General features: G+C 35.6%; 1 protein-coding gene across 2 annotated transcripts in view; it reads right to left on the bottom strand.

Annotated features, from left to right (window-relative positions):
- Nucleotides 1-646: 646 nt before the first annotated feature.
- MUT (methylmalonyl-CoA mutase) overlaps nucleotides 647-23,685 on the bottom strand; it is a 38,371-nt gene continuing 15,332 nt past the window's right edge. For both annotated transcript variants that reach the window (XM_006099715.3, XM_014465200.2), the window contains exons 5-13: nucleotides 21,715-21,886; nucleotides 19,855-20,103; nucleotides 18,762-18,873; nucleotides 17,560-17,675; nucleotides 14,829-14,944; nucleotides 11,153-11,284; nucleotides 9,511-9,658; nucleotides 5,647-5,814; nucleotides 647-932 (exon numbers count right to left, since the gene is read on the bottom strand). In XM_006099715.3, coding sequence (XP_006099777.1) covers nucleotides 804-932; nucleotides 5,647-5,814; nucleotides 9,511-9,658; nucleotides 11,153-11,284; nucleotides 14,829-14,944; nucleotides 17,560-17,675; nucleotides 18,762-18,873; nucleotides 19,855-20,103; nucleotides 21,715-21,886 — 1,342 coding nt within the window. In that variant the 3' untranslated portion in view covers nucleotides 647-803. The remainder of the gene's footprint in view (nucleotides 933-5,646; nucleotides 5,815-9,510; nucleotides 9,659-11,152; nucleotides 11,285-14,828; nucleotides 14,945-17,559; nucleotides 17,676-18,761; nucleotides 18,874-19,854; nucleotides 20,104-21,714; nucleotides 21,887-23,685) is intronic.

Below are 23,685 nucleotides of genomic sequence, written 5' to 3'. Positions count from 1 at the left end.
CGCCTAACTGGGATTTACATCATGGGCTCCTTTCATTCTCAGGCGTTCAGACATGGGCTGAATTATATCACTGACTTTTCTAGATGTATAAACTATGGCCTTTCTACACTCTCAGCTCACATTGTCATTCTGAGGAAGCCATACTCACAACCAAAACACTTTTATGTTAGGAATATTCATAAATATCTATCCACTCTCCCGGGTCTTGAGCCAAGTGCAATAACAAGGCCACATGTTCATGCTCAGGAAGAAATTAGACCAGAAATATTCTGCCATTTCCCTCCCATTACAACCTTCTGATTTAATCCTCTTACTGAGGTAATCCTAATAGAATGTGGCTGAGAACCATAACCACAATCTATTTCCCTACATAAATACTCACCCACTATATTTTCCAAGATAGATATAATATTTTTTTACTCACATATGGATTTTATTTCCTGGTGTTCAAGTCAATATAATGCTAAATTGAAAATGGGACTAGTCAGATTTTTTTAAGGTACAATTTAATTCTTAAAATAGAAAGTAAATAGATTTACAAGTAATATTTTTAAAAAACATGATTTTTTTAAAAGAACACCTTTGTCTAGAGTTTCTGGTAAAGCAGTGAGCATGTGTTATTGAGAGTTTTTTAGGATAATTTTTTAAGTGAAATTGTACATACATAAGAATGGCAACATTCTTATAAGTCAGGTGTTTTAATGTAAAGCTTTCAGGAAAGCATATATACGGTGTTGAATAATTTCTTCTTTAATCATCATCGAAAGAATATTTTAGAAAAAAGCTAAAACAGAAAGAGGATGTTACATAGATTGCTGCTTCTTTTCCAAACACTTCTCAATATCATCAAGCACTTGAACAGCAGCCTTTGGAATTCGTGTCCCAGGACCAAATACATTGGAAACACCAACTTCAAACAGAAATTCATAATCCTGTTGAAAGAATTTGTTTAATTAATAGAAACAATAATATTTTTAATTTCAAACAAATGAAACAAAAGAACAATACTTGCTTTCTTTTTTCTTTGTCCCCAGTGCCCCAAACTTTCTCCACTAATACACTAGTGGCATTTGGGGGTGAAAACTCTTCCTTGATTGGGACTGCTAAAAACCACTAGCACACCCTTATATTCCAAGTCATTAAAAGAACAAAACACATTCTGCCCATTTCCCAAACACCCTGCTGTTTGTTCATTAGTTTATTTTAAACAAAGTCAAAGTTTGAGTGAAAATATTCCCATGACACAAATACTCCTCCAGGCTTTAGGCTGTTTCTATATTGGAATATTTATTGCTATAATAATATCAAGTTTAGGACACGCTTTAAAGCCCTGATCCTCAATCACTAGGGCAATTATATATTTGAGGACATTCTGGTTTGTGCTATTGCAGCACAAACCTTTTTCTTTTCTTGTGAGTCTTTTTTTTTAATTGAAGTATAACTGACATATAACATTATATTAGTTTCAGGTACATAACAATGATTTGATATTTGTATGTACTGCAAAATTATCACCACAATATGTCCAACTAACATCCATCACCACAGTTACAAAATTGTGTGTGTGTGTGTGTGTATGTTGAGAACTTTTAAGATTTATTCTCTTGCCATGGCTGGTATGGCTTAGTTAATTACAGCATCATCCTGTGCACCGAAGGGTCTTGGGTTGGATTCCCAGTCAGGGCAAATACTGAGGTTTTGAGTTGGATCCCCAGTTAGGTTGCATACGTATGGGAAGCAACCAACTAATGTTTCTTTCTTTCTCTTTCTCTCTCCCATTCCCTCTCCCCCTCTTCTTTTCTGTCTCTCTAGAATCAATGAAAAACATATCCTCAGGTAAGAATTGTTTTAAAAAGATTTATTTAGTAACCTTCAAATATGCAATGCAGTATTAACTATTGTCACTATGACATACATTACATCTCCATGGAAGTTTGTACTTTGTGACTCCCTTCACCCATTTTCACCCACCCTCTGTCTCTGGCAATCATCAATCTATTCTTCCACATGTAAGTGAGATCATATGGTATGGTTTTTCTCTGTCTGACTTATTTCACTGAGCATAACACCCTCTAGTATTGTCACAAATAGCAAGATTTCATTCTTTGTATGGCTGAATAATATTCCATTGTGTATACAGACCACATTTTCATGGAGGTTCATGTTTCCTTTTCTTCAGATAAATGCCCAGAAGTAGAATTACTAGCACATATGGTAGTTCTATTTTTAATTTTTTGAAAAACCTCCATAGTATTTTCTATAGTGCCTGCACCAATTTACATTCACACCAACAGGGTACGACAGTTCCCTTTTCTCTACATCCATGCCAACATTTGTTATTTTTGTCTTTTTGATAACAGCTATTCCAACAGGTGTGAGGTAATACCTCATTGTGGTTTTGATTTGCATTTCATTGATGATTAGTGATGTTGAGCACCTTTCACATACCTGTTGGCCATCTGTATGTTTTCTTTGGAAGCATGTCTATTCAGATACTCGAGCCATTTTTAAATCACTACTTGATTATTGCAGCACCCATTTTCATTATCAAGTGATCATATTTGGATGATAAATTATATGGTCATGCTAATTATCCCCCAACTATTTATTTTCTGTCTCTATTATTTCCTTATAATATTCTTGTAATACTATAATCCTGCAATAGCACTTAACCCATCTCATTGAAGTTTACTCCTAGTCTATGACTTCTAAGGACAGAGATCACATCTAAGCATCTTTATATCCTCAGTTCGTGGCACATAAAGGTGCTGAAAATATGCCATCGCTCTTGGGCAGATGCTATAGATTTAAAAGTTCATAAGAAAACTTGATAAAACATGTAATAACAATTATCTCCAAATTGGGGATGGTTAGATTGCTAGGTTATCTTCTATCTTTTCTAACAATGCTATGTACCATTTGTTCTGACATCCAAGTTATGGATTTGGAATGGAGGACTCAACTAAGAGAGGACTGTGAAATGTTGCCATTGGAGAAAGGGTCCTTGACTTATCTAAGCCTAACGTAAGCCTTGCAAATGTATTTTACTGAGAGGATAAAATGTTAGAAACAAGTGAATCTGAGTAAAGGGCACGCCAGTGTGCTTTGTACTATTTTCATTTTGTACCCTATCTATTAGTTTGAAATTATTTCTAAATAAAAAGTTATTATGAAGTGTCTTCCACTGAGCTGGACCAGGCATATCACATTGTCTGCTTCATGATGGAAGTGGGAAGCATGAGGCTGCTAATTTTGCCTAGAGTACTTGGAAGCCACTGTTGTTAACGGGGTTAGAAGATCCTGAAGGTAGTTACACATACTGGTGAGGGCAAACCACATTTATTTAATCAGGCCCCAGAAACTATAAGCTCCACAATGGCAGTTGCTAAATCTGTTTAATTAACCACCATATATTAGTGCTATCTAATTTAAAATCTATGCATCTTTCAATCAGGTAATAACAACACTTTATATATTTACTACAAACAAATAGTAAGAAAAATGCATGGTTACTGACTGTTGTAATTATAACAGATACCCATATTAACACTCAAGTGTGTCATTACAGAAAATGATACTTAGTCTTTAAACTCAGAGGAAAAAAGTACAGGAAACACCTACAGATATTCCAAGTGATTCAAATATCCAGAGTTAATACAACTTGTGAAATATATTCCTTGAAAATGTCTGCTTACTCATATAACAAGCCTGTGGGTTTTGGTTTTTTTTTTCAGCTTGTATTTCAATTCCATTATTTTATGCTGCCTAATTATTTTAGTTCTTAAATTTTAATATCATGCCCAAGAGCTTAGATATTAGAGTCTCTAAAACTGCATTATAGATAGAAGTATTCCAGTGATAGATAGCAATAAAGAATAAAAGCCCTTTATATTCCCAAATAGTAAGCTATAGCTATGAAAAAATAGGCAAGTATGTTAACAAAAGCAATTTTGTGTTGACTATATTACCTTTAAGTATTGTGTTGGTAGTCAGAATAAAATACATATATATAGTTTGTTTGCTAGTACCATGTTATTACCAATCTCATAACCTCATACATATGTATTCTCTCATTTCATAAGTAGTCTCTAAAGCCACTATTTTATATTCTGAGTTGTAATGGAGAAAAAAAATTATAGCCTGGGAAACAAGCTCCCATTTCAATGATAGATTCCTGCTATAGTGGTGGGGGCTTTGTAGCATCTACAAATCATTTCCTTAGAGCAGTGATGGCGGACCTATGACACGCGTGTCAGAGGTGACACGCAAACTCATTTTTTTGGTTGATTTTTGTTAAATGGCATTTAAATATATAAAATAAATATCAAAAATATAAATCTTTGTTTTACTATGGTTGCAAATATCAAAAAATTTCTATATGTGACATGGCACCAGAGTTAAGTTAGGGTTTTTCAAAATGCTGACACACCGAGCTCAAAAGGTTCACCATCACTGCCTTAGAGCAATCTCATATACAGTTCTTCTATCTTGATTTTTTCCATTCTCAGTAAAAAAAGAAAAAGAGAACTTGATATAATTAAAAATTGGATTGGAAATAGACGCAATTTATGTTTTTGTTGTTGTTAATCCTCACCTGAAGGTAGTTTTCCATTGATTTTTAAAGAGTGGAAGGGAGGGGGAGAGACAAAAAGAAACATCAATGTGAGAGAGACAACATCGATTGGTTACCTCCCACATGTGCCTCGACCAGGGCCAGGGATCAAGCCTGCAACCCAGATACATGCCCTTGTCCGGAATCGAACCTGGGACCCTTCAGTCCATGGGCCGACACTCTATCCACTCAGACAAAACAGTTAGGGCCCAATTTATATCCTTACTAATTATTTTAACTGGTAGGTAAAGGTAATATGTGGAAGGAGTCCCCCACTCCATTAATAAATTAATTGACATCACTGATTGTTACCTAATGTCCATTTCTCCTTTCCTAAGATGATATACATTTTTGTTCAAGAATCCACCTCTACCCCATTTGGCCAATAATTTTCAGGACAGGCTGATTCCATTTACATCTGAAATATGATATTTTTGGCTCAAGGAAAACTATACCCAATCAAACTAGCTTTAATAAAAAAGGGGTTTTATTGGACCATGTAACTGATACAGCTCTGAGTTAGGGCAGCATTTAGGGATGGGAGCATGGGGGAAATGGACAAGGTAGCTACTTTAAAACAACATAAGCAAACGCGGCCGACTGGCTAAGGACTCAGTGTGTTTACTATTCTCTATTCCAGCTGTGAGATTTTTATTACCTTATCCTGTTCCTTCTCATCACTATTCCAGCTGTGAGATTTTTATTACCTTATCCTGTTCCTTCTCATCACTGTTTATTGAATATAAAGAAAGTAGATCTCTATTTCGGTTACTAGTTTGCAAGGGGATAATTCTCTCAAAGAAGCTCTGTAAATTGTTAAATTATTCATATGAATTAAATATAAACTTAAAGAGAAAACAACATTGCCCACTTTTGGACCTTGTAGAACTTAGTAAAATCACGAGAAAATAATTTGGCTCAAAATCTACCACACGTTGATCTTCAGGAAAGGTGTACAGTAAATTAAAGAGCTACATATTATTTACTCAGGATTCCCATCAAAGCACTAGAAAAATATAGGCGATGAAAAATACCTGTGGCGGTATCACCCCTCCACACATGACAAGAATATCTGGCCGTCCAAGGGAGTTGAGTTGTTTGATGAGCTCAGGAACGAGGGTTTTGTGACCAGCAGCAAGTGTGCTCACACCCACAGCGTGCACATCTGCATCCACAGCCTGCTGGGCCACCTCAAGGGGAGTCTAAATTAGAAAGTAAAGGGACAAATCTCATTTATTCCAAAAAGTGTTATCTACTTAACATTCTAAGATTTTACTCATTAAAAATCTTGAAGTGAATACAACTTCCTATTTCATCATTCTCAAATCATAAATACCAACTCATCCAATGGATGCAATAATACCAGTGCTGTATTTGCTTCTAGCACTAGAATTTATCAGATTTAAGCTATACCAAAACATATTTCCTCTTCATTATCATTTTTTAAGAATATATCTATTGTCTTCTTTATCAACATTTATTAAGTAGTGCAATACAAGGCAACCTGTTATAGTATATGTGAAGAAGTAAAAGACCAAATGTAAAATGCAATGTTAAAAGTGAATCTTAGATTTTAAAACAGAATGGGAAAGAGTGATGTTAGCAAGATAGCAGGCGAGGAAACTCCGGGACATGGTTCTCCCACAGAGACACTGAATTAACAACAATATGTGGACCAAAATAACGTTGTAAGAACTCTAGTTTTAACCAGTTTAGAATATAAAAGTTATAAAGGATATTTCCCATATTACATTATTAACTGAGTTACCCAAGATCATATCCACTTTCTGTAATGAGTCTGTGACATTGCTTTGATAATTTTCATGTATTTAAGTCATTCATATAAAAATGCCTAAGAGTTTCTCATTGAGAATATAATGTAAATTGAGAAATTTGAGAAGGATAAGGCCACCTCAGAAACCACTGCACAATTATAAGTACAAAAAAATTATCAAAATCTATGAATTTTCTAAGTTTGGCAAGATTTTAAGGCTCATAATTTTAGTGTGGAAACAGAGTCTATACTCTCAGTAATGGAGCCACAAGCCTGGGGAGGGTTGGGGGGGGGATTAAGAGACCAACTGAAGGACTTATATGCATGCATATAAGATTAACCAATGGACACAAGACACGGGGCGGGGGGGGCGGGGGGTAGGGATCGGGGGAATGTCAAGGGGGGGAAAAAAGGAGACATATGTAATACTATTTGTAATACTTTAAGAAATAAAAATTATTATAAAAAAAAAAAAAAAAAAGAAGATCTCTAGGTAAGTCATGCAGCATATAGATCAAATTTTAAATATGAAATATATTAACACATAAAATTAAATATATTAACACATAAAATTAAAACCTTTAAAAATTATGCATATTTTTGCCATTGATTTCTTAAAGGTGAGAAATTTAATTAATTTAAGCATGATTTGTCATCCATGCTACCAAAATTTATTATAAAATTCCATCTAAACAGTTCAGTTCCATACTTTATGTTTATATAAACTATATTTTGCATTATCAAAGCCTGAAAATTTTGAAACCTCACATCTAATTTTGATTAAATCAGTCATCAAAGAACTACAGGGTTGTACCTTCAGCCACAGATAAGTTTTTATTTAAATGACATAGTATTCTGTTAACAAAGTTGATGGTACTAAAAGGCCAATTATATTTTTATAGATGGTATTTAAGAGGGAATAAACTTACAGTTCTTCAGAAAATTCTTTTAGATGCCAAAGGCTGAAGAGAATTTTTTTAATTACTTTTACTTTATGAAAGAAATATTTCCCAAAAGCTAATTACTAAATATTAGAAATGCATTACATTTGATCACTTTAAAACAAACAAAAAACTAAAGTAAAATGGTAGAAGATAATTTTAAAAATAGAAAAGTATTCAACTTAAAGAATGAAAACAATCTAAATATATATATTTATTTATAAAATATATTTGAGGAGCATTTGAACTCTTGCTTCCCAGTATATGTCATCAGTTTGGTTCAAATAAACACTTATAAAAATTCTCAAAAAATAATAATAAAATTAAATATATTTGAGATCCTTAACAAAACCTACCTTAAATGCATAAGACTCTAAACACATTTATAAATTCACCTACTAACACAGTTCAAGGACATATCTCCAGAAATTTGGGCTCTTTACAATAACAATTTTTCCTACACTCTCTTGAGTAATATTCAAAAATTCAAAAAGGGAAAACTCTTATGGGAGATTCTACAAAGGCTAAACCTCTAAAGGAAGGTTTACTTCTTCACTGGTAAAAATGCAATGAGTACCCTTTTAGTCTCTATCTTAGTTTAGTTGACGTATCTGCATTTGTAATAACAGTACTTCCCTCTCCTTGAAACTCTTCTCTTAGTTTCTATCCCCCTACTTATCCCATTTCCTTTCATTCCTTTGCTGTTTCCTTCTCTTCTATTTCCTTTTAATGTTCAAGTTTTCTTGTCTTGCTATATAAACTCTTTATGGAAAATTACATCCATGTCATGGTTTTAAGTAATATTTATATAGTGATGAGTCACAAAGTCTTGTCAATAATTGAGGCTTCTCTGCTATATTTCAGACATGTATATCCAACTTATGTGGTCATCTTCATTTGAATATCCCACAGCTGGTCCTCTTAAGCCTGCCAACCTATCTGTAAATAGCCCCTTTATTAAATTTTCTTCAAAATCCTAGCTGACTCTTTGTTTCTGCAAAGACCCTGATCCTGTCTTGGTTAAGGCCTTTGTTGTTTCTCACTCAGATTACCAAACATTTTAGCTGGACTCCTTGCACCTATCTAGTCACAGCTCCTCTCAATCCCTTTCAGTAAGGGACTTTAGTACAAAGTGACCTTCCTAAAGTATAAATTTGATTGTGTCACTCTACCCAAACACATTTGGGATAAAGTTCAAACTCCTTAGAATGGCATACAAGGCCATTCACCATAATCTGCACACCATCCCAAGCATTGTATTCTAATTTTCCTCAACCTCCTGGAGGCATCACACTCCGTAGCTCTGCACCTCTGCTCAAGCCAACCCTTCTTCTTAGCATGCTCTTCCCTGCTTTGTTCTCAGGCTTCTGAAAGGCACAGCTCAAATGCAACTTCCTAGGATTCTTTGACAAGTTCCTCATCCCTAGTTTATTACATGGATATTACTATACTGTAATTGGTAGTAAGTAAATCTCTGTTAGAAGCTTGTAACATCTCTGAAGACAAAAAAAAAAATGTATCTTACAGAACTCAGAAGCTAACACCTGGTAGATGATCAGTAAATATGTAATGGATAATAACTTTTAATATAAAAATTATTACAATTTACTCCTCAACCAAAGATTGGGGGGGGGGGGGGAGTGAATGATTAATGACTCATCATTCTATAGAAAATTTCAGCTTCATTTACTTGCAACAAATTATTTTTTTGCTAGTTCTAATATTCTGTGATCAAATAAAATACTACTGGAGAGTAAAAAAGAGAAAATCTAATTTTAAATTGAGCTTACTCTGATGCTTGATTTCCTTTTAAAAACACTTTCCACCAATCCAATGTGGGCTATCCTTCCCACAAAATATTAGTCACATCTTAATAAGTAGCACAATAAGATACTTGAAAGTAATCTTCGCAGCTTCAGAAGCATAATAAAGGTTACAGTTCAGAACTGACAATGATTTTTACGAAGTCTGATTAACAAGTACATTAGCATGAGTTATATTTCATTCCTACTTCTGTCCTAATTAGATTATATGCATTCAAAAATAAATTAGAAAATTTGTTGAATTCAAGTTCTTCTTTTAAAACTTTAAAATATCATCATGGTCTATTATGTTTTTATGACTTTTTTCTACATGCGATTTATGATATACTTTTTGAAATTCTCCCCAACAATTTTCAGTACCTGAAAAAGAGGACCAATGTCCACATCAAAACCCAGATCAGCAAATCCTGTTGCTATAACTTTTGCTCCTCTGTCATGTCCATCTTGTCCCATTTTTGCCACAAGAAGACGAGGTCTGCGACCTTCACGTTCCATGAATTTCTGAACCCTAAGCAACATTTCAAAATACAATAATTATATATTAGTTGTCCAAAGGTAGGATATAAAACCTACAATTTTTTTGCAGCATATCTTTCAAGTTTATTTAAAAATCTATTTATTCAAATATTTTAACATCTCTGTTTTACACTGAACTCCATTAAAGCCTGAATGTTTACCATCTCCCCCTTAGAGGAAAGTTTGAAAGATGGAACAGCCTGTAAGCCCTTATCCCTGAGAGCTTCACAATGAACCAAGATGAGAAAATGGCTACTTTTCACCTTCATAACACTACGGTGTCGGGTGAATTTCCCGCCAAAATATAAGATGGCGCGGGCAATTATTTAGGTTTCCCGCGCAAAATCAGAGTTAGTTTAAAATGCCTATATCTTTTGAAGTATGGGTTCGATTGAAATGAAATTTCAATGGGTATGAAACGGTTCGCATACACAGGTAGGTATCTTTGTGAACGGCAAACAAACAAATATTTGGTAATACGCAGTTACAATCGGCCCGAGTTTACACGTTTCCCGCACTCCACCGCCGCAAATCTATATGAACCGAGTTAAGACGGCTCCCGCGGAGTACGCGCAATTCACGCGAGCCGACTTAACTCGTTTCCCGCAATCCAAGTGTTAAGCACCTCCAGAGTATTGAATATTAAATGTTAGAGATATTTAAATGTAAACTAAAAAGTGCCTTTCAGAGTTATTTACATACATATGCCACTCAGTGGCTGTAGTGAACTATCCATATACCTCCCTTCATAAGTGTGAGCTCCCCCAAGCTGACTACAGCATCTTACAATGACATGTAATCAAAATACTTGCTTAATTAAATCAATAAATGTATATCCCATATCAAAAAGCACTACATTTATTTCTGACAAAAGAAAAAAAGATTCCATTTTGATTACTTTCACCTTAGCTGTTTTGGTATTTATATCGTATATAGGTAGTCACATAAAAATTTTAGTGGAAACTTTTATTACAAAGTTTGAGAAAACCAATCACCAGGAAGCTACTTTGTATACTTGAGAAGCATGATCCTTTTATATTAATTTATATTTCCAAATCATGTTTGATAGTTATTACTGTCAGTTCAGTGAAGACTGATTTTAATTAATGCATAGAGATGGCAACCAAATATGTACTTTCAAATAGGAAAATTAAGATTTTATAATTATTTTGAGCAATTAATGTAAATAGACTTGAGAAAATATGAAAGCATTTTAGTACTTTAGTAAGGAGAATGAAATTGAAGTACCTGGAGGATATGAAGCAATATCACATTAGTTAAATAAACATCTGTTTAAAATGAGAAACTACTAACGGGGACTATGGTGAAAGTTCAGAATATTGTTTTAGTAAAACTACAGACTAACAGGAAAGCCAATTTACATATTTTCCAAGGGGTATTTGAAAAAATTAAGCCTGCAGTAGATTCATGGGGACTGTGTTAACTGAAAAGATGATATGCTGCTATAAGAAATCTCACACATTACCTCGTGATAGCATATGTTATCTCTTTACTTTCTCCAAATTCTTGACGATAGGCTCCACTCACCATCCGATCATTAGCTTTGTGTTCACCAAATATCTTTTTCATGGCATCTGTGATTTCTCCAACTGTACATCTAAAATATTACAGGGAAGTTCTGTTAACATCATATTTTGAGATTAAAATATTTAGTTACTGATTGGCCAATGTGGTTCAGTTGTTGAGCATTGGCCCATGAACCAGGAGGTCATGGTTCGATTCCCAGTCAGGTCAAGGCACATGCCCAGGTTGCAGGCTTGTGCCCCACTAGGAGGGCCTGCAGGAGGCAGCAGATTGATGTTTCTCTTTCATCAATGTTTCTATCTCTCTATCCCTTTCCCTTCCTCTCTCTAAAAATCAATAAAACATATATTTTAAAAATATTTAGTTATCTTAATATCAATATTAGACATATTTTATTACCTAATTAAAAAATAGGCTGTCAAAAATGTAAATAAGAATTTTTTATTGCATTATGAAAGTATCTTCCTCAGAATACTTATGAAAAGTGATTTGAGAGACATAGAAGCATGTAATAGACTGATGAATCTCAGAGGGAAGGCTGGGGTGGGGGATGGATAGGGAGAGATTAACCAGGGAATTTATATGCATACTAGAGGCCTGGTGCACGAAATTCGTGCACTCAAGGGGGGGGGGTCCCCCTCAGCCTGGCCTGCCCCTCTCGCAGTGCAGGGAGCCCTTAGGGCAGTGGTTCTCAACCTTCTGGCCCTTTAAATACAGTTCCTCCTGCTGTGACCCAACCATAAAATTATTTTCGTTGCTACTTCATAACTGTAATGTTGCTACTGTTATGAATCATAATGTAAATATCTGATATGCAGGATGGTCTTAGGCGACCCCTGTGAAAGGGTCATTCGACCACCAAAGGGGTCACGACCCACAGGTTGAGAACCGCTGCCTTAGGCGATGGCTGACTGATGGCTTAGGCCTCTCTCCATGGCGATTGGGCCTAAGCTGGCAGTCAGACATCCTTAGCGCTGCCGCAGAGGTGGGAGAGGCTCCCGCCACCACTGCTGCACTTGCCAGCCGTGAGCCTGGCTCAGGGCTTCTGGCTGAGGGGCGCTCCCGCTGTTGGAGCACTCTGACCACCAGGGGGCAGCTTCTGCATTGAGCGTCTGCCCCCTGGTTGTCAGTGCGCATCATAGCGACCAGTAGTTCCCAGTAGTTCCACTGTGCAGTCAATTTGCATATTACCCTTTTATTATATAGGACAAGAGGCCCGATACACAATTCGTGCACGGGTGGGGTCCCTCTAGGTGGCCTGCAGGGATATGCCGAAACTCGCAGTCCAACGCCACCTGCAGCTCCTACCTGCTGCTCCCACTCATCCTGGCCCCACGGTGCTTGCACGGGCTTGCGCCCAATCAGTCCAGATTGGGAGAGGCTCGCGCTGCCACAGCAGCACTCTCCAGCCATGAGCTCTGTGTCTGGCGCCCTCCCAAGGGGAGTGGCCTGAGGAATCGGGCTGAAACCGGCTCTCCGACATCCCCCGAGGGGCCCCGGATTGCAAGAGGGCACAGGCCAGGCTGAGGGACCCCACCAGTGCACGATCGGGCCAGGGAGAAACAGCAGGAGGGCTCCTGGGCATGTCCGGACCATTGCGCTCAGTCCCCGATTTGCTGGACCCCAGCAGCAAGCTAACCTACCGGTCGGAGCATCTATCCCCGGGTGGTCAGTGCATGTCATAGCAACTGGTCGACCAGTTGACTGTCTGCCCCCTGGTAGTCAGTGCACATTATAGCGAGTGGTTGAGCAGCCTTAGTATTTCATTAGCATATTACGCTTTGATTTGTTGTTTGTCTGTTCTGCTGTTCAGTCTATTTGCATATTACCCTTTTATTATATAGGATATGCATAGCCCCTGGGTCCATAGACACAGACAATAGTGTGGTGAAGGCCTGGGAGGGGCGGGTGCTGGGTGAAGGAGATCAATGAGGAAAATACCTGTAAAGGGGAGAACATCTGTAATACTTTCAACAATAAAGATAAATTTTAAAAAAGAATAGAAAAAGTGATTTTAGATGCCTTTATATATAGTAAACTTTACCAGGGGTCCTCAAACTACGGCCTGCGGGCCACATGCAAATACAAATATTGTATTTGTTCCCGTTTTGTTTTTTTACTTCAAAATAAGATATGTGCCTAAGTAAACGCTTTTCAACATTTTCAACCAAAAAAATGACTGACCTAAAAACTATATATAGATAAGCCTCTAAAGGTTACTGAATAATTCACCACAACATAAATGTGCAGAGAGCAATATATTTTCACAAGAAGACAATCTTTTAGCTTATCCCATCCATTTGTTTATTAATTCATTCAACATGTACTAAGTACCTAATTTGGGCCAAGCACTGGTAAGTGCTAGAAATTCATTGATATGTAAGACAAAAACAAAAAACAAAAAAACACGTACCTGTTCTTATAGAGCTTATCATCCAGTCAGGGGATACAGACAATACACAGTAAACAATACCAAGATAATAATGTGGTAATAAATACTACAAAGATACTAAAGTAGGCCAAATGGAATGGGGTGGCCGCGAAAGCAATTTTAAAGATATTGAAGATATGAAGACTTTTGAACTAGGATATAAGTAATAAGAAATAGAAGATAAGGGGAAGAGTATTTAAAAAGAAAACACTACATACAAAGGCTCTGAGAAGTAGAAAAACTTTTGTATTCTAAAAATAGAAAGGCGGACATTGAGGACACAGTGTAGTGAAGGAAGCAGGATAAAGTCAGAGAGGTAGGCAAGAGTCATATTCAGTGAGGCCTTAAAGGGCTTGGTAAGATTAGGTTTTAATTTAAAAGTACTAGAAGCTCATTGGAGGGATTTTAAGAAATTAAAACTGAAATAAATAAAATAAAAAACAACCCACACACTATTACCCCTTAAGCACTTAAGACAACATGTTTTTTAAAAGTTCGTTATCTTCAGCAATCTATAATAATAAAAGCGTAATATGCTAATTAGACTGGACAGCCAAACGACTTTCCGGACGTCCTTCCAGACAAAGCTGGGGCTGCGAGGGCCAAGGCAAGCTGCGGTAGCTGTGAGGGCGGAGCCCCTTGCGTGAATTTTATGCATCATGCCTCTAGTAAATAATATAAGCAAAAATAATTTATTTAGTGACATTATCACACATTGGGAGAAAAGTCTCTGAGTCACTCGCTTTTTTCCATGCCCTAGGAGGCAAGGCACTGATTGCCCTTATTCTGGACTATCTTTTCAAAGATATCTACATAGTGAATAGCCCTGGAAGTCAGACATATAGTCTACCTCTGGACAGAGGGCAAGTCTTCTTATTGTCCAATGTATTTTCGTCTCCCTATATGTGAAAGTACATCAAACTTCAACTTGCAAATGGATTCATTACAATGTCAAATGTCCTGAGTCCCAGGGAAATACACAAGTATTAATATTCTACATTCAAAATATATGAATGTTTTAAATGCACAGATGTTTAAGAAAAAAAAGAATTAACTTTATTTTGTTCTCCAATATTTTCTTTTAGGCTCGCATGGTTTATGGAATCAACCTTTTATTTTAGTACACTCTGAAAAGCTAACTGGCCAATTTTTACTGTTTGGAAATCTCCAAAGGTAATATCCTCACCTTGCGCGAGCGGCATCGACTGCAAGAGCCAGAATATTCCCATCTCCACTGGCAGCACACGCAGTCAGCGCATCAAGACACCGGTCCGCCAAAGCAGGATCCCTGCTAGATTTGATCTTATGGGAAAGGTCAAAGAAAGGGAGGAGTTAAGTGAATAGAGAATAAAGCAGAGATTGGGAGATTAGACCCTGTTATACATCACACAGAAAACTGTTCCATAGTCCTAACCTCAAGAATAAAAGGGGTAAAAAAAGAGAATAATATGTATCCTAAGTCTGATATTCCTTTAATTTATTCATTTACTCATTCAATAAACATTTAAGAACCTCCTAAATAATGCTAAATTCTGTATAACCCTGATAAGTTAGAAACAAGCAGGGAAGTAATAACAGTGCTGACCATCCCAAGTAGTACATGCTTCTAGGCTTTTCCCCTTATCTTCTATTTCTTATTATTTATGTCCTAGTTCCTAAGTCTTCATATCTTCAATATCTTTAAAACTGCTTTCCCAGCCATCCCATTGCATTTGGCCTACTCTAGTGTCTTTGTAGTATTATCACATGATTATCTTAGTATTTTTTTTACTTAGTATTTGTCTGTATCCCCTGACTGGATGATAAGCTCTATAAGACACTGAAAACAAGTGGCTCTTTTATATGAGGAATTTCAAAGGCACTAAAGATGAATAGTGACAAGGAAGAAAAAAATGAACAGATTACAACTTAGATAATATTTTAGTTGCATTTTGTTTCCTTAACTAATTAACAATATATCAATATGTATGTATATTGTTTTTCCTTTTGTATTTAAGAGTAATAAGCCAGTCAGAGAAAGACAAACACCATATGATCTCACTTATATGTGGAATCTAATGAACAAAATAAACTGACAAAAAAGAGAAACAGACACTGATTACATAGAACAGACTGACAGCTGTCAGAGGGGAGGTGGGTGGGGTGGACAGGATGAAAGGTGAAGAGTATAGCCAAAGAACATATTTGTATAGCCCATTAGCCCATGGGCACAGATAGCAGTGTGGTGAGGGCCAGAGGGAGGGGAGTGTGGGCTCTGGATGGAGGGTAGGCAAAGAGGGGGAAATGGGGGACATTTGCAATAATGTCAACAATAAAAAATATATTTTAAAAAATTCCAAGGAGACAAAGGGAGACAGAGACCATGAGAAATACTGAGATAAACAAAGGCAATGAAAGGCACGGTCAAAAACTATTCCTAGATCTACTGTGCTCTGTCAACAACCTGTCTAAACGAAGTTACTTAAAATCCAATATTTTACAGGTTTTCATCACTTGTAAAATACGAGTCTAAAATACTATACTGCTCACTATGTCACTAAAATTCTATGGTATCCATAAGCAGAGGTGGGCCAGAAAATATATATTAAGGGCAAGGAAAAAACCAACTCCATTATTAAATTTCTTTCTCTTGCCCGAAATAAGGTCTATCATCATTTATTATAAATGGAACCCTTCAAGCTTGAGGGTATAGAATTAATAAAAGCCTAAAGTATAATAGAAGAGAAAGAGGTTTCCCAAATATAATATATATTGAGACTTCTGTGACCACTGGAAATAAAATGCTACACCCTAAAAGGGCCTTTTAAAATGACAAAATGTAAGAGAGGAGTCACTATCTCCTGATTAAATAGGAGGAAATACCATTAAACATCTATCATTAACTCTATCATTATGCAGTCAATCTACCTGGACAAAGTAGATTGTTACAGATCATTTGAACCGAGAGGAGGGAAGAGTTATATCTTAAACCAGGGTTGGGGAACCCTTTTTCTGCCAAGGACCATTTGGATATTTATAACATCATCCGCAGGCCATACAAAATTATCAACTTAAAATTTAGTCTGCTATGTTTGGTCAAACATTTAATTAACTCACCCCTAATGCCTTGGCAGGCCCAGACCAAATGATTTCTGGGGTCTTATATGGCCTGAGGGCCAGTCATTCCCCACTCTTGTCTTAAACAATCACAGAGAAAGTAAACAGAGAAAAGCCATTAAGGAATTTCAAGTTTCCTGCCTTCGACATAAATACAACAGTCAGAGATTAAGAGACCAACTTAGCTTCACACAATAGAAATATATAGGTTACAACAGTGAAAATTAATATGTTTTATCTAGTTTAGTATTTCATATACTTTAGATCATATCTCAGTGAGAAAGAAGAAATAAGAAGAAAAGACAGTACTTTCGTTTCAATCAAAATAAATGTAGTTCGTTATAAAGTGCAGCTTACTAAAGCACTACCAAATATATTTTACTTAAAAATACAAAAACAGAAGGTAAATGATTCTTAATAGTATCAGGAACCATGGTCTAATAGAAATAAATTACAGTGAGAAGCCCTGGGTTCCAATATGATTCTGAACTTTATTGTGAATTACATAATCACCTATGCCTTATTCTAATCTGTAAGTGATAGGAAATATTATTATGGTGTGGTTTTTAATATCTCAGAGGCAGATATCATGATTTAAAGCACTGAGTTTTTGGTGTCAACATACTTAGATTTGAGTCTTGGCTGTTCAATTATTTATCCAAGTTTCTCAATCTCCCTTATCTTTAGTTTTCCTTATTTTTAAAATATTGGGAAATAATATTCACCTCATGAGGTTGTTGTAAGGAATTAGCAGGATAATGTAAGGGCTTAGCCAGTGCCCAGAACAAAGAAAGCACTCAAAACATGATAGCTATTATTACCTTCTTAAGTTTTTCAATCTGCTTGTTACGCACTGAAGTATTATCAATCGCCATAACATCCACAGGTTCTTCTTTCTCCAGCTGGTACTTATTTACTCCAACAATTACTTCAGAACCTGTTATTTCCCAGAGGAAAATAATATGTAGATTCTACTCACAAATAAATGCCTAATAATAATAGTCTGATCATCATGAAATCTCTTGTAAGTTTAATATTATTAAGCAGTCTTCTTAACATTTAATGAAAAACTTTAATATAAATCAGCAAAACCCAATATGGGATGAAGGTGGGAGGGGAAAAAACAAGTATGTATCAGAAACTCTGTAAAGGACCATTTTTTATTATTCTCCCAAATAATATGCTTTCCCAGAGTTTCTGACAAACCATCTTCTAACACTTTTACAAAATCAAAACAGTCATAGCAGCAACCATCTAAGATTTATAAAGTAGAGAATTAACACCCAACAGGTTTTCTAATGTTTTCTTGAATTCTCTTATGGCCAATTGCATGAAAACAAAAAATATTTTTAAAACTATAAATGATAAACTAGAATAACAAAGATACTTCCTTAACATGATAAAGAATATATTTTGCCTCAAACTACCAGATTATTAGTCTAGCAAAAGACAACCTGCTAACCCAACACCAGGTTATATCCCTTCTTAATTCCTTCATAGAATTTACCACAATCTAGAATTGCTTTTTTTTATTTACTTGTTTACTTGTTAATTTTCTCTCTCTTACTAAAATGTTAACTCTGTGGGTACACAGACTATGTCTGTCCTATTTACAGTTGTACGCTCAGACACAGCACAGCGTCTCAAAGACTTAAGACTAAAAAAGTGTTGACTGATTGAATAAATAAATGGAACTCCAATGTAGAGCCCAATGACCAATAATCATGTCACCTTTCAAATGCTGAAGATACCCACCCACACACATGTACATGGACACAATGGGCATGCCTCCATTCATACTTGCATACTTTATACATATGCTTGTCCATGTGCATCCATACATACTAAAATACAAACAGAGAAAGACAGACAGATGGATAGATTTAGATGAGAAACATTTTATCCACATTTCCATTTTTCTGTTACTTTTGTTTTATTGACTACATATGTTATCTTCAAACAGAAATTAATATTTCACGTTAAATACTGGATTTCATATATGAACACTTCTACTTTATCTTACCAGAATCAATTCTAGCTTGTCTTCGGGCAGCACATTCTTCAATTCGAAGTTTTGGTATTCCCTCTGCTACGGCTTTGGCCATTCCACCCATTTCTTCAATTTCATTAATGAGCTAAGAAAAATAGTTTAATAAAATGAGAAGAGAATATAAAACTATTTTCATAAAATATTCAGATTTAGGTTACATAATTACTAATATTGAATTATTTCAGTGGTAAATTTAATGATTTATAAGAATTAAGTTAACATCATAGGCATTAATTAGAACCAAACCAGCCAGGGCCAATTCTACTTTTTATTTGAGCAGCAGAGTAATGGTATAACTCCATCTTTATTGACACTGCCAGGAACCATGTAAACCAGGGGTCCTCAAACTACGGCCCGCGGGCCACATGCAAATACAAATATTGTATTTGTTCCCGTTTTGTTTTTTTACTTCAAAATAAGATATGTGCAGTATGCATAGGAATTTGTTCATAGTTTTTTTTTAAACTATAGTCCGGCCCTCCAACGGTCTGAGGGACAGTGAACTGGCCCCCTATTTAAAAAGTTTGAGGACCCCTGATAAACCTTCAATCACAGCCTCAGATATAAATGAAATGGTGGTAAAGGGGTGGTGGAATAGTACCTGACAGCAGAAAGGAACAAGGTCAATTGCACTTTCTTTTTTTTTTTACAAATATGCATTTCTTTTTTTTTTAATATATTTTTTTTATTTCATAGAGAAAGGGAGAAGGAGAGATAGGAACATCAATGATGAGAATCACTGATTGGCTGCCTCCTGCATGCCCCCTACAGGGAATCAAGCCAGCAACCTGGGCATGTGCTCTTGACCAGAACTGAACCTGGGACCCTTCAGTCCACAGACAGACACTCTATCCACTGAGCCAAACTGGCTAGGGCAAATACACACGTATTTTTTAAATTACGTTTCAGTTTCGAATACTAGAAAGTCAAATCTAAAATTTTTTTCCATCAAACATTTTTAATCTTCAGATATATCTATAAATGATTTGATTTATAAATCAAAACATCTATAAATCTGTATAAACCTGTAAATCTTGAAAACAAAGTTTAAAGAGACTAAACTGACCTTCAAAGCAGCATCATACACATCATTTGTGAGAGATTCCATCATATATGAACCGCCCCAAGGATCAGCTACTTTGGGAATCCCAGATTCTTCTTGAATGATGATTTGTGTGTTCCTGGCAATTCGAGCACTTTTTACGGTGGGCAAACCCAAGGCTTCATCAAAAGAATTTGTGTGCAAAGATTGAGTCCCTCCAAAGACCGCTGCCATTGCTTCCACTGTGGTACGAATAATGTTATTGTAAGGATCCTAAAATATTTAATGAGAAAAAAAATGGCAACAGTTGATATATATATATATATATACACATACACATACATACATACATTAGGCTTCAGAATATCAAATAAATTTAGACAAATTAGTAAATGAGCCAGACTTAGAATTAAGAGTCAAAGTGTCTAGTCTGTGTGTAAATACTAAAAATATTACCTCTTATAATCCCTGAAATATTAAATATTTGTTGTTTTTACTTTTGTATTCCTTACTCTTCTGTAAGTGTATCATAACTGCACATCTGTCTACTTAGATTATAACATCCTTGATTTCATAATTCACTATCTCCTAATTATTTTGTATACCTTGAGTATCTGCCACAAGATGTACCCAAAACAGGCCCTCAATAAATGAGTTATTGTGCTCCTAGTTGTGATTTGGGCAAGTCATTGAACCTTTCTGGACTTCAATTTCCTTAGCTGTAAAAATGAGGAGTTTAAGACAAATACAATTATTAAAGTTCCTTCCAATCCTGAAGTCTATATTTCTCCATTTATAATGACATGAAGTTATATTTAATATGGAGCATATTCATTTTATTCACTTTTAAATATATAAAAACAATCTAACTCTAAAGCTATAAATTATTTTAAAATTTATCAAAAAAAACTTTATAAAGAAAAACGCATATAAAAAAGACTACCATAAAAATTTTAATAGAATGAAATTAAATTACCCAAGTGATGATAATTTTTAAATGCTCTATCTGCATGCATGCTTACTTAAACATACAACTATAACAAATAAATATATATAATCAATTTTTTTTTAATATATTTTATTGATTTTTTACAGAGAGGAAGGGAGAGGGATAGAGAGTTAGAAACATTGATGAGAAACATCAATTCAGCTGCCTTCTGCACACTCCCTACTGGGGATGTGCCCGAAACCAAGGTACATGCCCTTGACCAGAATCAAACCTGGGACTCCTCAATCTGCAGGCCGATGCTCTATCCACTGAGCCAAACCGGTTAGGACATATATAATCAATTTAATTAGACAGTGTTATGTTATGAATTTTCACCCTTAAAATTATTTAAGACAATAGCATTAAATTATGATTTATACTTCTTCCTCACATTTTTTCCCTTTTAAAAGTAAAACATGTGCCCTGGCTGGTTTGGCTCAGTGGATGGGGCGTCAGCTTGCAGCCTGAAGGGTCCTGGGTTCGATTCCAGTCAAGGGCACATGCCCGGGTTATAGGCTTGATCCCCAGTAGTGGGTGTGCAGGAGGCAACCGATCAATGATTCTCATAATTGATGTTTCTATCTCTCTCTCCCTCTCCCTTTCTCTCTGAAATCAATAAAAATATTTTTTAAAATAAAAATAAATAAATAAAAGTATAACATGTAAGCTGATTTAAATAATTTTATATTGTTAACCACTAGAGGGAGACAATTTTATTTATTTTAATATGTGTAAAAACAAGTATGAATGTGTTAAGTATGAATTATGCTTCAGATTAATAATTATTTTCAAATATTAGCAGATACGTTCTTAAATCTATTTCCTGATTGTGTCGTGTTTCTTACAAGAAAACATATGGCTTTGTTAAAATTCTACACTTTAAATTATGTGCATACCTGCTCAGTAAGTGACCATCCTGATGTCTGACAATGTGCTCTTAGAAGAAGGGATTTAGAGTTCTTAGGCTGAAAGATTTTCTCGATTAAGTGAGCCCAGAGTCTTCTCCCAGCTCTCATTTTTGCTATTTCCATGTAGAAGTTCATCCCAATTCCCCAGAAGAAAGACAACCTAAAATAGTAACGTTAAGTCCAGAATTTGATTATAGTTAACAATATAAAATGGAAAATAAAATGAGTTGTATCACACACTAAAAACAATGTCAGATTTTAATTTCACAACTTAATTTATATTAAAATCAAGCATATGTACTTTAGTAACTTTAAACCTAACATATAAAAGTACAGTTTTATGCATGCAGAAGAAATGGCTGTGATTATTTGCTTCAGGTAAGAATTAATTCACTTTATAATTGTGTTGTTGATTTTTTAGGAAAAAAAAGTTCTCTTGTGTCCTTAAATAATTATTCACTACACACACACACACACACACACACACACACACACACACGTAGATATTTTTTAAGAATATCCAAAGGCAGGGGTCACTTACAAAGGGACTAAAACTACAAGCTTGATTGTTTGCATAGGAATTTAAGTTTTTTTAAAAGAATGACTATCTAGGCATATTCTTGGTTTAGGCATATATTTTTCCAATTATTCCCAACCTACTCCTCCCTTTTACATTGTGAGCTGTACACATTTAAGTTATTTGCCTGAGTCTAAAAGCACAAAGGTTGTGAACCCCTATATAAAACAAGGTGAACCTGAAGAAACTAAGACACAATAAAAATTCTTGATATACACTTGGAAGTTTTAGTTTTTATTTTTTGTTTTATTTTTATTGACTGTATTGGGGTGCCACTGGTTAATAAAATTATATGGGGTTCAGGTGTACATTTCTATAACACGTCATCTATATATTATATTGTGTGTTCACCACCCCAAGCCAAGTCTACTGCCATCACCATTTATCCCTTCTATATCCTCTTCTACCTCTCCCCACTGCCCTTTTCTTCTGGTAATCACCATACTGTTGTCTATGTCTATGAGTTGTCTGTTTGTTTGTTTTTGTTTTTTATTTCACCTAGCTGGAAGTTCTTAACAGCAGTTCTCAAATATTTGGTCTCAGGCTCCCTTTAACTCTTAAAAATTACTAAAGAAAATTTGTTTATTTGGATAATATCTATCAATATTTTACATATTAATTCATTTAGAAATAACAAACCCAACATATTAACATAAGTAACATTTTTATGTGGGAAACTGTTTATTGCCTTCACTATCTGATAAGCATAGACAGAAACACCCCCCTCCCCCCCCCAGGCTGGGTGCCTTTGAAGCCCTAGCAAAGGTCGGAGTTAGGCGCCACCTCTGTTTGTCCAGACAGTGGTAGCTGAAACTACTCTCCCATTTATTATTATGTAAATCCTTGCTGATGGGCTAGTCTGCCTGTTAATGGGGTTGCCTGCCTAAGGGCTATGCTAGGGGTGCATCCCAGATCAATAAAAGCTTGGTGAGGCCTGAGCACCAGAGGAAGTCCTTCCCCTTGAGTTGGACTTGCCCGCCTGGTCCCCCAATATTCCAAATTATCTCTTGTCTTTTCATATTCATTTGTGTGCGGCTCTGCTTCCAGTTTCTGAACCCTGACCCACGCGGGACGTGGGAAGGAAACACCCAACATTTTTATTAAAAAATAATACTTTTCTAAAACAAAAAATTATAAGAGTCACTGATCTACATTTTTGCAAATCTCTTTAATGTGTGGCTCCAGGAAAATAGCTGGAGTCACATATCTGCTTCTGCATTTAACCTGTTACATCACATATCAGGTAGTCTTTGAAAACTACCGCATACTCTTGAGAGAATCAAAGTGAAAACATCAAATTCTTAATATAATCATGAAATCCCTTTTGACCTCTAAAACCCAGGAAAGTGTTTTAATGACTCCCAGGAGTCCTTGGACCACAC

This window comes from Myotis lucifugus, unplaced genomic scaffold, assembly GCF_000147115.1.
Source record: "Myotis lucifugus unplaced genomic scaffold, Myoluc2.0 scaffold_281, whole genome shotgun sequence".
NCBI classification, from domain to species: Eukaryota; Metazoa; Chordata; class Mammalia; order Chiroptera; family Vespertilionidae; genus Myotis; species Myotis lucifugus.
The sequence above is the reverse complement of the archived record's forward strand: the minus strand, read 5'-3'. Positions and strand labels throughout refer to the sequence as shown.